The sequence below is a fragment of the Neolamprologus brichardi genome, chromosome 9 (assembly GCF_056152115.1).
Source record: "Neolamprologus brichardi isolate AB-2024 chromosome 9, ASM5615211v1, whole genome shotgun sequence".
Classification (NCBI taxonomy): Eukaryota; Metazoa; Chordata; class Actinopteri; order Cichliformes; family Cichlidae; genus Neolamprologus; species Neolamprologus brichardi.
This window is the reverse complement of record NC_142112.1, coordinates 27041471-27058015: the sequence shown is the minus strand read 5'-3', so window position 1 is coordinate 27058015 and position 16545 is coordinate 27041471. Positions and strand designations below refer to the sequence as shown.

Here is a 16545-nt window from a genome sequence, read left to right as displayed (position 1 = left end):
CAAAGGCAAGATGCAATTAAAGGCATCGCCGACAGCTCTCAGGACCAGAGTTGCTATGGTTGATATCCTATTAGTTTTTATGTTTATTTCCTATTGGCTTTTTGTTTTTGATTTAAATTTTGCTTCAGTCTTTAATTGTTTGAAAACGTTTTATAAGACTTTTTTTTTTAACTCTCTCTCTCTCTCTCTATATATATATATATATATATATATATATATTGACCTCCAACAAAAATGGAGGTCAATACTGATGGCTCTATCGCTGTCATTTTATTTGCTAAGACATTCTAGGATACTGAAAGTTAACTGAATTATTTCCTAAAAACTGAGTTCTATAGACCAGCGGTCCCCAACCCCCGGGCCTCGGACCGATCCGTGAGTTGTTTGGTACCGGGCCGCGGGAGTTGAGGCTCAGGTGTGAAATGTATGGTTTTTATCGTTAACTCGGTTTTCCTGGGTCTTTTCACGTGTGTTATGAATAAATCTTCTTTTTTTCGGTACCGGTACTAGTTTTATTTTGTTGTATTTATCCGCGACACCTTAAAGGCCGGTCCATGAAAATATTGTCGGGCATAAACCGGTCCATGCCGCAAAAAAGGTTGGGGACCGCTGCTATAGACTATTCTCATTTTAGAGGCAACGATCCAAACATGCAGCAGGAAATTTCAGTTTATTTCCAAACACTTTAAAATACAAAAATCCATAAGTATATAAAACATTATATACATCTTCATGTTGTTTTTGTGAGAAAGAGCTTCACACCAAGCCTATTTAGCGTCACAGTTTCAGTCATCACTCGAACCCTTTCAGTCACTACAGCTTCCTCAGTTCCTCTATGTGGCCGATGAGCTCCTGTGGCATTCCCAGTTCTGACACCAGGTCAACGCAGCACTGCAGGAGGAGGTGCAGCTCCTCAGTGGACCCCGAGCAGATCCTTTGTGGCCTGTGAGGAAAGTCCGAGTCCATTGTCTCTCCCTTCCTACAGCAGTCCGACTCTTCACAGCGCTGCTCGCAGCAGCCCCGGTCTGCCTGTTCCACCTCCAGGTCCTCCATGCTCTCGGAGACGTCGCTCACACTGGGCGGAGGATTCTCCAGAGCATTCTTGATACCGTTCGCTATTTTGTCTTCATGCTGCGTGACCCTGTGCAGAAGGTCAGTCACAGAGGATGGGACGGGCTTTTCCGGATGCTGGATCTGGCACCAGCACCATATAGCGCTGCGAGACACAAAGAAACAACAGAGTCACATTCAATGGCACACAAAGGACATTTCAATGACAGTCGGTACAAAAGAGACTCGGGATGTTTCTGTGCAAGAATGAGGCTGAAACCTCTGAGAGGATTTCCATGTGGCATGAACGAGCACTTCTCAATTACTGAGATTTTACTGTGGATGCTGTCTGTTATATTTGATTGTTTATCCTTAATATATCCTTCATTGATGAATTATTACAATCTCGTGATTTTTTAGAAACTGAGGGGGAAAAACATAAATATCACTTTGTAAAAATTTCTCATTGGATAGTTTCTATTGGCAGGGACAATGACTGACTCTAAACTACATGATTATAGGCAGAGTCCATTCCTGTTGGTGCCTTTTTGGCTACTTTATACACATCCTATTTGAGTCAAGCCCACCTTTTATCAAGTGTTCAGGCTGCTGCTGGTGTAACAGCGTGGGTCATTTTCTTGGAACACTTTGGGCCTCTTAATACCAGCAACATTTAAATTGTTGTGCTTACCCAGCAGGATAACACACCATGCCACAAAGCTCAAATCACCTCAACTTTTCTTTCTCAAACGTAACAGTAAGTTTAGGGTGAAAATTCCCTCCACAGAATTCATGAATTGAGTCCCTGTTCTTTTGATATTTTTGTGGGATCATCAAGCCAGTCTCTGCCAATTTTTGTCATTTTAATTTAATGTTTATTTGTGCAATACTGGTGGATGGACTGATAGATGAGGTCAGGCAGGAGTCTCTGTAATGAGAGGAGGGAGGTGGTGGAAGAGCCACCATGCCACCGTGTATGGGGCAATACAGTTAATCAAACTTTTAATCAAAACTATAATTTGTTTCCACGAATTATAAAATAAGGCAACAGATTTAATTTCTTTTTTTTAAAAACTCCAGGGTAGACCCAGAATACTCTGGGCTGGACAGATTACATATCTGTCTGACCTAGGAATGCCTTAGAATCCCCCAAGAGGAGCTGGGAATTGTGGCTGGGGTCTAGGAGCTCTGGGATTCCCTGCTTAGCCTACCTACCTACTCTCAACTCAACTTCGGATAAGAAGAAGACAATGCCTGGCTGAGATACATGTGCAATCAAGGAGCCCAAACCATGTATATCATGAAGTTTTAAATAGACATGTGTATAATCCCTTTAAAATGATGTCACTTTAATATGTGACATCTTATTAGATGTTATCATGTTATTGTAAGGAAAACAATATCACGTGACAAGTCACATGCGGGGCAGATGTATGATGTTATTGATGGTTTACCTGACGATTCCTCTGAGTCGTCCCACAGCCACAGTCTGAGCTGCTCCCTCCTTGAAGCCCAGGCTGAATCCCACCTGAAGCGAGGCATCCTCACCGGTATCAACTCCGTCCACAAACCCGTCCTGAGAGAAAACATGAGCGAGTTAAACACAGAAGGACATCACACCACAAACACACACACAGGACGTTTAGCACGCAGAGCCGGTGTGAGTGAACATTTCAGGATCTGTTTTTGATGTGAGCTAACTTTACCCTCAGTCGCTTCTTCATGTTGGAGGTCCACTCCTTACTCTGTAAACTAAGCTCGTCCGCACTCTCGTCGAAGACATCGTCTCCGCTCACAGGCAGAGCTTTAACCCAGGACATGACGATTTAAAAGCAAAAACCCCGTTTTAAACGCACTGGCATCTAAGCTAGCTCCTGCTTCTTCTTCTACGGCAAGCGCGCTTTATCCTCGGTGGAAAACTGTATGTGCGTGCGCGCCACCCTCTGGCCTGGAGTACAAAAAGCCGTTAGTCATTCAATTCAACGGCAGTGCTACCGATACCAATACCGATACTTTTAATCTATAAAGGCGGCTTATGTAGGGGAGAGCAGTGTGTCATGATTTATGATGAGATAATCATCATCATTTTAATGACTGCTAAATCACGATTTAGCAGATTTAGCATGATTTTTACTTTCTACAGTACTTACTTAACATAGCAAAACACACTTGTCAGATTTTCGTGTATTTTGAAGCTGGGTTATTTGGAGACCTGGAATGTACCCATCCCTGAAGCACCTTGGTTCAGCTTGTATAGATTATCTACTATAGGCTATAAACAAAATACACATGAAAATCAACATAGAAAGGTTCAGACAACTTTCATAGTGTGTGTTTGAGGTATATGTATATTTTTCCAAAAGAAATAATTTAATATAATTCAATGAGCTACATAGTAAACTTACAGGATAGAAAAAAAATATCAATCCTTTCACACTAATCTAATACCAATACCAGTGTTGGTATCAATGCTATCAATATCTGGATTAATCCGCCCGCCTCTTCTGGGAGTGCCAAACTAATTTTAGTTCATGGGTCAATGTGTGTCCAAATTCAGGAGCTGCGGGAGGAAATTAAAAAACAAAACAAAACAAAAAACACCACAATAACCTGTAAGAAAACAATAAAAAAGAAGTCTTTGTATATGTATTAATAGGAAAAAGTTTATTGTCCATCTTGCAATGTCATGTCAGAAAGTGACACAGGTGATTGTGACATAAAGTAAAAAGTTAAAGTATATTGATCAAACTGGACGTGATCTTAAAATTAAGAACTAAAAGTTAAAACAAAACAACAACAACAACAACAACAAAACCCACAAAATTCCAAGATAATGAAAACCAATAATAAATAAATGTAAACAAAAAAGAAAGAAAGAAAAAAATACAGCTATCCACACCTTGGATAGGTCACCAGTCTATCCCAAGCCAAGTTACAGATAAGATGAATCATTCTGATCTCACATTCACGCTCTGCATAGTTACATGTTTGCTTTACTTGAAGGAAACAATTTGTGCAAAGGAACATTCTGAGCTTCTGCTTCACTGACAGCCTGTCTGTGATGGTTTGTATGCATACACCTGAACCAAAAGTCAATTTAAGAAGGTCTTATTTTAAGGGAGGAATTTCCCTTTAAACAACACTCTTGTTCGGTGGTATTGATGTGTAAAATGACATCCTAGGGTGCTCACTGCCACCTAGTTATTTTACCCAGCAGGCACTGACAGTTTGAGCCTGCAGAGGGCGCTGAAGACCTACTTTAAAATTGAGTGTGGTCCACACGCTACATCAACACCATCATCACCATCATCATCACTGTGGTCCAGCTCCGAAGGTTTCATGCAGTCTGTTTGCTTTATTCTCGTCTTCTAATTCATTTTATATTTTATCTGTGTTTTTTTTTTAAAATCATCATAATTACACAGAGGATGCTTCATCTGTCAGTACTGCTTATTTTGTTTTATTACTTAATAACTGCAACATACTTATACATTCTTGAGTATGTAAACCATCATCACGTTTGATTGCAAGGTTTTTAAGATAAAATGGAAGGATTAAAAATATGGGTTTGGGCGTTTCTTTAGTGTTTGTAATTATGCACTGTCGAGAGGATTATTTGGAGAGGCAGCGATTACAGCATCCCAATTAAATCAATTAATAAGTCAAAACGTGGCTTGGGTGTGGCATATGCTTATATGTGGCATATAGCAAGATCATATAAAAACCAGAACAACACAAAGAAGGAAAAATAAACAATAATGTAATTTTCCATGTAGCTCTTTAGGACTTGTTGTAAAGGACTTTTTATTAGTGCTGTGCATTACTGCAACTTTTGGTATCGATCTGATACCGAGCACTATTGCCAATACCAGTACCAATATTGACACTTTTGACTTGGGAAACCAGCTTATGTAGGTGAGAGCAGTGTGTTATGATTTATCAGATGAATCATCATTCATTTGCAAATTGTGAACACATTTGATTGACCACTAATTCCCTGTGATTTAAAATTTTCACAATAATTATTTAACACAAACACATCTTTCAGCCGTCCATGCTTTTTAAAACTGTGAACGTAAATGTGCTACATACTATAAATAAAGTAGACCTGACATTCAACACAAAACGGTTCAGACATTTTTCATAGTGTCTGTTTAAGGTTTATTTTTTATTAAAAAAGATCTTCAAGGATGGAAACAAAGTATCGATCTTATCATGTTAGTATTGAACTAATACCAATATCAGCATTGGTATCATTATTTTGGTGTCATTATTTGTATCGATCTGCCCACCTCTTCTTTTTTTTTCATTTAAAAAACAGCTGATTAGCAAAATGTGGAACAATATAAATGCAAAATAAATGAATCTTGTGTATTTCACAATAAAACATAATTTCAGTGTGGGAAACTGCTCAGACGCTGCTGCTTGAATCACAGTCTGGTGCATCTTTACAGCTTCCTGTTTAAGTTTTCAAAGAAAGAAATGTCATCCGTCATGACAAACACATTATTCACTCATCCATAATGCATCTCACCTCCCTTTTTCCCACTGTTGAGAAGAGAGAGTGGGAGAAATGGGGAAAAAATAAAACAAGCCCCTTGTTTTATTTTCAGATTTTCTCATTCTTCATGCCACGCTTTATGGAAAACACAGGAGAGAGTGGACAGCGGGTAAATGCATTTCACCTTGGTGGAGTGCATTTGCAGCCGTGGACAACAATGGCCTTGAGAATACTCTGAGGCCACGGTGGAGTTGTCTCTGTTCTGGAAATGGAGTCGGCCCGGAGGCCTCATTCGCGGCAGCCACACCTTCAGTCCCCCTCGCTCAAAGAGTCAAAACAACCAGCCGGGGCAATCACCTGACACATTTCCATCCAATTTCCACTGCAGAATGTGTTCATTTTCAGGCTAATGGCATGTCATTTTGCAGGAGCCTTTGGTCAAGAATTAATCCTGGAATCAAAACAGATTTTCCGGGGAGCAATCTTCCATCAAGTATTGATTTTTTTACACTCACAGAGCCTGTACTCCCTAATTTAACCTGACAGCCAGCAGCACAATGGACTGGGAGCACCTTGGCGTCTCACAGAGGGAGCTCTCCTCCTCCTCCTCCTCCTCCTCCTCCTTTTCTCCACGAAGTGAAAGAGAGATTGGGAATGGGGGAGAAAAAAAAGGACTCCCTGATGTATAAAACAAAGAGCACTGGTTACAGAAAACAGAGAGCTAAAGCTTCCGTCTCTCTGTTTTACCTCTAATTATGTTTTCTAGGATAGTGCAACTTGGGCAGGTGAGGCTGAGAGGGGAAGAAGGGAGAGTGTTCTGGGGCCATCAGCTATCATTATGGGCCTGTTGACATCTGCCTGTCTTTGAGTGATTCTCATCTGTGATTTCCCCTGGTCATTTTCTGCAGATGCACGAAGAGGGGTTTCATCATGGCCCCATAAAAAAGGCCCAAAGTGTCCGCGCAGGCCTTCACTAATAAGAAAGCAAAGACGTGTCCGACCATGTCACACTCCTCTCCCATCCATATCCGCTCTCTTGATGCCTTCAGATATGCAATCATTCTCTTTTCTCTCCCTCTCTCCCTCCGTATGTGCTGTAAGTATACTATACCCTACGTAGAGGTCAGTTGGATGAGAGGATGATGGAGGGCAGGGCCAGTCATTTTCCTCTAGCTCTTAAAGCTGCGATGACCCATGCGCAGAAGAGTTGCACTTTGCCAGAGGGCCTTTTCACGTGCTGCTTACAAACTACCTGACAGAAGGGAAACTGTTTCACTTTTTAATCTGTGTAGCTCATGGTCGTCCATTTCAAGCAACATATGGAGCGGCGTTTCTGTTTGGTCACGAGATTAGGTCACAAGTTTGCAGCACATTTCCTAGTGCTAAATGGATACGATGAGTCCCCAAACTCTTTATGCATAAATATGGTATACATGTTGTCCAAATCACCAGTGTTTCCAGTATACAGATGGGGGGGGGGGGGGGTTTCAGTATGGAAAGCAAAGGCAAAAGCTTGTGCTCATACATCTGGTGTTTTTTTCCCATTAAAAAAAAGGAAAACATCTTGATTTGGATTAAATTCCAGTTTATCCATTTTAAATAAAAGAAAGATCCGGTTAGTGTAGTCGTGACTTTTTCTGGAAAAAATCTGATGTTTAGAGAAATAAACTATTTTTTTCCCTTAGTTGCCAAGGCATCTGTCAGAGGACAAAGGATGCATGCCCTCAGCGTTGCTATGGCTTCTGCTCTAAGAGACTGTACAGACATAATTAAGGTGCGAAGTTCTTAAGTGTTTTATTTACATACAGTATATATATAAATAGTCCTAACCCATTGAGATAAGAGATATACTGATACAGGAATTTAAATTTGTGACCAAATGTTTTATTTCATTTGATTTTGACTTATTACACAATTAAACCTGCTCAGAAAAAGTGTTACTTGTCCACTTTAATATCGGTCTTACTACTTATGCCAGCAACTTCTAAATGAATGCCACCAGATTCAGAGTAACAGCATTTTCAAAGACATCACCTGTGTCAATGAAATTGTAAAATTATGAGTGAATTTTTTGAAGCAAAGCATATGAGCTATAGTCTGTATACGAGAGATGGACATGGCCACTGTGACATCATCCGCCAGTTAGTGAAGTCACGTCATGAAGCCTTAGACTCACCTTTTTTTTTTGTAGTCCCATCTTAAAGCATACCCAACTTTATTGTTTTTATTGTTTTTTTTGGACTCTGGTCCATATTTAAAAAAAAAAAAAATAGATAACATGTTATGATCTGAAGGACGTGAAACTAGTATTTACTAAAGTCATAGGCCGAGTGTGTCTTCTCATCAATCAAACTTCTTTTTGCACCCACAGAAGTCGCCCCCTGCTGGCACATTAACTCCACTTTTCAAACAAAGAAAATTGGATATATTTGTTTAAAGTTTGGAGGATTACACCAATCAGGCACAACATTTTGACCACCTGCCAAATATTGTGTTGGTGCCCCTTTTGCTGCCAGAACAGCACTGACCTGCCTATCCGGTCGTAAAGTCTGACGTCACTAGCCATGTCTGGGCCTAAACTCCGCTGCAGGTCCATATATCAAACGATCACTATGGCATTACTGAGAGTTGAAAAACTGTCTAAAGTCTTTCATCTTTAATAAAATGATCAGCGTTCTGCTCTACCAGGTGTAACAATTGAGTTCAACATCCAGGCATCCATGAAAACGGAATTTATGACATTTAACAGAGTTAGAAGTTAGCAGGAAGTTAGCTCGCTAGCTTCTATCTAAATACAATATAGCATGTCCTGACTGCGGGGTTTTGGAAACAAATTAAAATGTACAGCTCTGTTATCACTTCCAACATAAATGAAGACAGAAAACTAAACAGCAGTGACGTTTGTAGGGTTCCTGAAGTTTGGCTAGCTGGTATATAATGATGTGCTACGTGACCGCTAGCGACACAACTATGTTAGCATAATATAAACAAGCTAACTTTTTTTCCACTCGATAAAAGTTAACGTGAGTGTTCTCGTTGGTCAGGAACAAATGTAATCACATGGCAGGATGCTGTAAAAGGACCAAACTTCAGCCAGGAGAACAACTGAGAAAATCCATCCACAATACGAGGTTAGTCATTCATATACTGCTGCATGGGCTGGGCTGTAGTTACATCCTAAGGTTTTAAAAACTGAGCTTAAATAAATGATTAGCGGTAATAAAAGCCGAGGGAGGTCAACAGTGATCACTGACTGTTTTAGGAGCTTTTTTGAGATTAAATAGAAGAAAATACAAAACATTAAACATGTTAACAACACAAAAGCCATATTAAACGCAGACTACTTTAGGCCCGGAAGTAGGATTCGTCATGTCATCACTTAACGACCGGATTACTCCCTGTTCCAATTCTAATGCTCACATGACCATTGTTGGTATTTTTGGCGCTGCACAGCGGTCAGCATGGGCGCTCTGACTGGTCTCCAGCTGTGCATCCTCATACACAAAAAACTTTGATGCACTGTCTATTCTGACACCTTTCTATTGTTTCTATCAGAACAATTTGTTGGATCGGACCGGATGGGCCATCCTTCGCTTACCACTTGCACCACTGAGCTTCGACTGCCCATGACCTTTGTCTAATCCCTTTTCCTTCTTGGACCACTTTTCATCGATCACTTGCTCCCTAATATATCCTACTCGCTTCATAATCTTATGCCTGATTGGTGTAAGTCCCCTTTCTTTTTGTTGCATACTGTTAAATGTATTACTCTGTTTTCAAAAGTACTGCATCACCTACTTGTTACACCTACAGGAGCTGCCTGACCACGCCATGAAGCTCCCTGCACACAGTTTTTGTGCTGATGTTAATGCACAAAACCTTTATGCACTATGCACCTCAGCACTCTCATATCCCGCTGTGTAACTTTATGTGATCTGCAGTTTCGTGTCCATTTGCTGTGGTTCCTAAACACTTCCACTTTGCAATAACACCACTTACAGCTGAAGGGAAGAAATTTCACAAACTGACTTGTTCCAAGAGCAGCATCCTGTTACAGCTCCACACTTGAATCGTGAGCTCTTTACACTAACCTATTCTTTCACAAATCTTTGTAAAGGTATAATAAAATATAACGCAAGGTCAAAGTAACATTATGTATTTAATCAGGAACAAAAATGAGTTCGTGATGGGGCCTTCAGCTATATTACACATAAAGCTTTTATTTTATTTTATTTTTGCCAAATATCTAAGTGTCTGGCTGCTTACTCTGTTCAAAGTGATGCATTCAGTATTTGTATTTTTACGGCTAAAAGCTTGTATTAAAGAGCTGGATGTGAACTATTCATTGAAGCGTTATTGACCATTTTCTTTATAGATCGTGTTTGTGTGAAGCAGGTGGGAAGCAGAGTGAGCAGGCGCGCAGCTGCAGCTTCTCCCCAGGTTTGCTCATGGTACTTTGCAAACACGCTCCCGCTCTAAAACAGAGACATCACAGCCTAAAGACATGCATTCAAAACCCGGGCTGCTAGAAAGTTAAATGGGCCGATGCAATCAGCTGCTCAAGTCAGACAGGTGTCTCTGTAAAGACCAGGCTATTAACTCCTCTACCTGCAAATACCTCGCATTGTGTCATTGCTAATAATGCTGAAAAAAAGAGCAGGGGGAAAAAAAACCAAAACAGAAACAAGAGTGAAAGCAAAAGGGATCATATGCATGGCCAACCTCGATTGCATGTGAGGATTGGTAATTGCACCCCCAGAGGCATCTGGGTGTGCAGAGCAGCAAAGTGGGAGACGCCTGAGCAGCTCGGGCTTCACAGTCAGTGTACCAACATCTCAACCCCGAGGAGGAAGTGAAAACAAGAAGGCGGAGGAGCGGAGGGTGAGGGATATACAGACAGTTCATTTACCCAGAACATCAGCCCACCGCGCATTGTCTGAAAGATAAGGAAAGTGAATGCATCATGCCTGATGGAAAACAAAGGCAGCAATTTAAAACCATCTGCATCCAACACATGCACTCTCTCCCTCCACCTTTCTGTTTCTGTGTCCTGACTGATATTGAAACATAATCCATTTGGAGCGCCGACGTGTCATTATATTTCTGCTCCCTCTCCCCATTCAGGACAATTTCAGGTGGCTGCAGGTTGAACAGGAATGTTTTATTTCAACCAGTCAGACAGTCAAGAGTCTTCACTTTGAATCTGCTCAGAAGACAAAAAAAAAAAAAAAACTCCCCAAAAAACTGCGATACAAAAACAGGACTTACAGTTTTACTTTAAATTCTTCTTAAGGAGACCTCAGCTGCTCCTGCTAGCTTCTGCAGGTTCAGAAATAAATATATATATATATTTATATATGAAAAACAATCATTCACAAAGATTCCGAGATCAAAACTCGTCTTTACTGGGCGACTGTCTTTACTAGAAACATCACACACCACAAAGGCCTCTGACTACTGTATTCTGCACTTAGATCTTAGCAAAGAAAGAAGAAAAGAATCAAATGTAGGTTTTTCAAGAGTTTTCTTCAAAATACGTGTTGAGTCTTCCTTTTGTTTTACTGTGTATTTCTCCAAGCCAGTGGTTCTCAAACTGTGGGGTGCAGGGGCCCCACTGGTGGGGCGTGGATGACCAGGGGGGTAAAACATGAAGGGAAAACGAAATGATATTTTACCAAAAAACACAACTTAGATGATTTTTTTTATTGTTAACAAATGCGAAAAATTGGAGAGTGTGAACTTTTTTTGGCTTATGAATTTGGGCATGTGAGAGTTTGTGAAACACTGTAAAAGCATTTTCACTTATTATGCTTAATATCCTTCATTAGACACTTAGAGGAGTTCGCTTATAACTCAATCTACTATAAAATCCTAAACGCTCAGAAGTGTTTGTTGGTGAAAAACATAAATACAGTACAGAATTATATTTGTTAACTCTTAGGTTTGGGAAGTTTAAAATATAAAAGATGTCAGAAGCTTGACTCACACTAAAGTAAGTATGTTCAAATTAAAATTTTAAGTATCATTTTAATATACTTTTAATGAAGACATTACTAATCCGTGTAATCAGTTAGGTCTTTGGTCTTTTTCTAAAATCTAAAGTTAGAAAGGAAGCTGGAAAAAAAGGTTAGATTATGGGAGTTTTTGTTTTTTAAAAATCTACAAAAATCATTTTACAATAACTTATTTATTCGTTTTTTGACTAACTGTTTCAGCTTTATTGCATACTCAGTTACCAGGGGCAACAAACCTACCTTATTTTTCACCATCCTACTACCTGGTCAGGCACTTTTGGTTTTTTTTAAAGATCTGTCTTAATTTCTAATCCTTGTTTAGATTCAACAAGGTGCTGGACAACGTTTGTCAGAGATTTTGGTCCATATTGACATTAGAGCATCACACAGTTGCTGTAGATAGGTTGGCTTCATATCCAATGTGCCGTAGAGTTTTAAAAATGCTTAGTTGGTGCTAAGGGGCCCAAAATGTGCCAAGAAAATATCCCCTACACCGATGATATAAAGCAGGATGCATCCATGCTTTCGTGCTTACACTAAATTCTGACTCTACCATCTGAATGTGACAGCAGAAATGAAGACTCATTAGACCAGGAAAGATTTTCCAATGTGTTACTCTCCAGTTTGGTGACCCATAATGAATTGTAACCTCAGTTTCCTGTTCTTAGTTAACTGGAGTGTCATCTGGTGTGCTGCTGCTGCTGCTGCAGAACACCACACCAGATGACACTTGTTACTTAACAAACTCAAATAGCTATTTGTTACTCTGGTTACAACGAGTGGTTATTTGACCTACCGACCTATCAGCTTGAAGCAGTTTGACCTCTTCTCCTCTGACATCAACAAGGCATCTTCATCCAGAGAGATGCAACTCACTGGATATTTTCACTGGAGCACATCACGTTCAAAAGCACTTAAATGACCTTTCCTTCCCTTTCTGATGCTCAGTTTGAAATTTAGCAAGTCATCTTGATCATGTCCACATGCCTAAATGCATTTAACTGATGCCATGTGACTGGCTAATTAAATATCTACGTAAATGGGCAGTTGAACAGGTAAAATTGGCTGGCAAGCGTAGAAGAAGAGGTTGTCTTATGAAGATGATCAGCTTTGTACATTTTAACCTTTGATATTGCTCTTTTCTTTTTGTCTTCTGTTTTGTCTTATTCTGACATACAGTATCCTAAGCTGAAACTGAAAGAGCATTAATAAAGGTGCTCTAAGTGCATTCGTATCATTTTTTGAAAAGTTTTGTGAGTGTGAGGAGATTCCTTTGTATACATTCCTTTGATCAGCTAATAAAAAAACGCTTTCAAATGTTTATGATGTCTCAACATAGTTTGATTCCCTTTACAAAAAGTATGAAGAGCATCAACAACAGACAGGCTTTAGCAATAGGATTCAGCGTTCTTGATTCAACAAGATTTAAGTGGTTAAAACGTAAAAATTGCGCACAAATACGAACAAAACCTGTCAGCGTGACACATTCATACCCTATTCACGACCGATTCATGACTGATAAAAAGCTCGACATTTACTCCATAATATATGATGAGAGCTCCTTTTAACTGAGCCGTTAGACTTCAATCAAAAGCCGTGCGGTACTGCTGCAGAGAGAGGATGGAAAGTAAACTTTTATCAGCAGCAGAATACAAACAGCTCGAGAAAACAGATATGGGTCAGGAGCTGCATCTGCACAATTACATTGTTAATGGCAAAGACAATGAAAATGGCGCGGATGGAAAACAAAAGAATATCAAATAACTCGCTCGAGTTGCGTACACCTCAGCCATCGCTACTCAAAAATACATCCAGCGTTTTGAAATGAAGGGTGGAGAGGGAGTGAGCGAGAGGGCTGAAAGGAAGACGAAAAAGCATCTTGAACATCAGTTTTCAGTCTAATGTTAATAATTTATGTTGTCTGTGCTTTTTATTATTATTATTTATTTATTTACTACTTTCTTTTCAGCAGCCTGCCCATTTTTCAAAGGCATCATGGACAGGGAAGCTGTATCAAACTTTTGAGTTTAGTTTCAAAAGGCTTTCTCCCTGTTTATTTATATATTTCTCCTTCTTTACACTTGTCTTGTTGTTATTTGGTGAGGCGAACACATGAAGCTTTGATGAGAAGCAAACCTGACACGTATTCTTCTCTGGTGACCCCGAGCAAATGCAAATAAAGAGGTAAGTATTAAAATACGCGACTCTTTTTTTTTACAGCGTCTTCTCTCATCAAAACACTTTAAATGGCCAGTTACATGCATTCATCCACCCTTCCATTAACAATAGGTCAAACGGGTCAAATAACTCTACATCACCTCTGATGTGGAAGTTTGTTCGGGGTGATTCAAGATGCACTTGACCATGACCTCCCAAAGAGAGAGTCAGGACAAGTGATTTTATTTGGCACTCTCAATAACTCCGACTTTGAAAAGATGAAAGGAGAATCAGAGATGTTTTTTAAAAAATATTTGTATGTTGCTCAAAACTTTGAACTCGACAGCACCTTGTACCCTGAAACACAAAATACGAGCTCAACGGTATTCAGGAGAAAATATAGTGTAAAAAAAAAAAAATTGTTTCAACTTGATTACATTTATTCAGAGTATTTACTGTCAATGATTAGTATCGTTTAAATATTTTGTGTAAAAATAGAGCAAACTATAGCTACAAAGCCAAAATGGTTGCTGATGTTACTAGCCTCTGCTAGCTTGTTACATTTTTTTCTCCATAATGACCTAATTTCAATTAAAAGATGTACAATAACAAACAGGTTAACCAACAGGGAAATAAATAGGCAATCTATCAAAATCAATCTAAACTGCATAAGTTGCACTAGAGACATAAGATAATGTGGCTTATAACTGCTACTCGCCTATGCTAGTTGCCGTTAGCTGGACGTTAGCTAGAATTTTTAATTTAGCAGCAGAGCAGCACAGTGCCACGGTGGTTAATACTGTTGCCTTACAGCAAGAAGGTCCTGAATTTAATTCCACCATCAGGCCTGAGCTGTTTTATGTGGACTTTGCATGTGTTTGCGTGGGTTTTCTTCTGGTACAGTCCAAAAGACATGCAGTAAGTGGGGTTAGGTTAGCTGGTGATTCTAAATTGCCCGTAGGTGTGAATGTGAGTGCAAATGGTTTTCTGTCTCTCAGTGTTAGCCCTGCGACAGACTGGTGACCTGTTCAGGGTGTACCCTGCCTCTCGCCCTATGGTAGCTGGGATAGGCTCCAGCCCCCCCCCCCCCACTGCAGATAATTTAGCTGCTGTTTTAAGGTTGTGAAATTGAAATTGACCTGTGATGTCAGTGGAACGTTTTTGCCCAGAGAACCTATGCTCACTGGATATTTTCTCTTATACCATCCTCTTTAAACCCTGAGATGGTTGTGTGGGAAGTAGATCAGTAGATCCGTTTCTGAAATAGTCAGAGCGGCCAGCACCAACAACCAAGTCGCTTAAATCACCTTTCATCCCCTGAACATTTCTGATACACAGTGTGAACTTCAGCAGGTCTTATTTACCGTTTTTACATGCCTAAATGAATTGAGTTTCTACCATGTAGATATAATAGTGTATTAAATAAAGTTATAAAGAAAATTACTTCCTGACTTTTGACCCAGTGCTGACTGTGAATTTAATTCAGTTTTTATGTACTCTTTTATTTAACTTCTTTGCGTCCCCATATCTTTTATCTTGGCCTGTGTTTGTCCTTAATGTTTGGTTTCACTGCATAGCTCTTTGAACAGTCTCGTTGTTGGCTTTTAAAGTGCTTTTAAAGAAAGTGGTATGTTTTTATTAATGTGTAATAAAACACTTACTTGCTTAGACTGAACTAAATAATGCATTAAACTTCAATATTGCACATTTCAATTTATAATGAAAAAAAGTTGCTGTCCTATTTCTATTTTATTCCCCAGCCAATTTAAATATAATGCAATATTTAGAGCTGGCATAATCAGCATTACTAAGCTAGTTACTGTCAAGTTAGGTTTTTTTTCTACATCATAAGATAATTTATCTGCCATCAATGAGGACTTCCAGGGTGTTTTTTAATAGTATGGCACAGGGGGAGACCAATAACAAAACAGGTGGTGACAGGAAATTACAGTATGTATACAAAAGAAAATTCCCATAAAAAAACCCCTGAGCATAATTTTCAGGCTCATGCTCAGCCTCCTGTCCTACTACAGATTTATTACAGGCAGGGTTTGCACATAATTGTGTGTCGGATAGCTGTTTTGTGAAATTGAAAACATTTCTCTAGTCAGAAAGGCACATTTTAAAAACATCAGTGCAATTTCCATTGAGGCAAGCAAGGCACTTGCCTAGTGAAATCTAAAAGTAGACAATTTTACCACTGTGAACATGTTCTCTCTCCTTTGTTCTCAAACATATAGTGCTTATTGGGTGTTTTCCTGTCATCTTGTGGCTGCTGTTGCCTGTGGTCTCTGGAAGCAGGATTGACTCTGCTTGACATCCAACAACAGAAATCTTAGGTTAGTGTCTGAGTCCTGTTAAAAAAAGGCTTGAGCTATTCAAACTGAGAGGCTTGTTTGCACATATGCATTGTGGATAAACCTCTTGTATTTGATTGGAAACTGATGAGAGACCAGCATGCTAGGCAAGCTGCCACTAGCTCCACTTTCACTGTTCTGAGATCTGTTAGCATCTCTGCTTTGTGTGCAAACAGCATCATCATCTCAACAGATGAGTTTTCTCTTACTAGCAACCTTGGTCAAAATGTGATGTAGAGAAGTTAAGAGTGTGGCGCGAAATAAATTTTTATGAATTAATTGAGCACATTAGCAATGTCAGTTCTTGCCGATCATATTTCTAGTGGCTATTTTGGACGTCGTTTCATAGAAAAAGCATAAATATATTAGCTAAAACAATCCCAGGTTCTGGCCTTAAATGACAGATTCTATCATAACACACAAACACAAAAGTCATGTCAAACAATTGTTTATTACTAATTATGGT

General features: G+C 39.5%; 1 protein-coding gene across 1 annotated transcript; it reads right to left on the bottom strand.

The window, feature by feature from the left end:
• Positions 1-705: 705 nt before the first annotated feature.
• otulina (OTU deubiquitinase with linear linkage specificity a) lies at positions 706-2952 on the bottom strand. Its single transcript, XM_006795003.3, has 3 exons — positions 2757-2952; positions 2505-2626; positions 706-1216 (listed from the first exon to the last, which is right to left on the bottom strand). Exons 1-3 carry the CDS (start codon positions 2868-2870, stop codon positions 814-816), a joined length of 639 nt encoding a protein of 212 aa, XP_006795066.2. The 5' UTR covers positions 2871-2952; the 3' UTR covers positions 706-813.
• Between the last annotated feature and the right edge of the window lie 13593 nt (positions 2953-16545).

Coding starts and splice junctions, on each gene's coding strand:
- otulina (XM_006795003.3), bottom strand. CDS start 2,870: ATGTCCTGGGTTAAAGCTCTGCCTGTGAGCGGAGACGATGTCTTCGAC. Junction 2,627..2,756: donor ACATGAAGAAGCGACTGAGG/GTAAAGTTAGCT, acceptor GTTTTCTCTCAG/GACGGGTTTGTGGACGGAGT. Junction 1,217..2,504: donor CGACTCAGAGGAATCGTCAG/GTAAACCATCAA, acceptor TGTGTCTCGCAG/CGCTATATGGTGCTGGTGCC.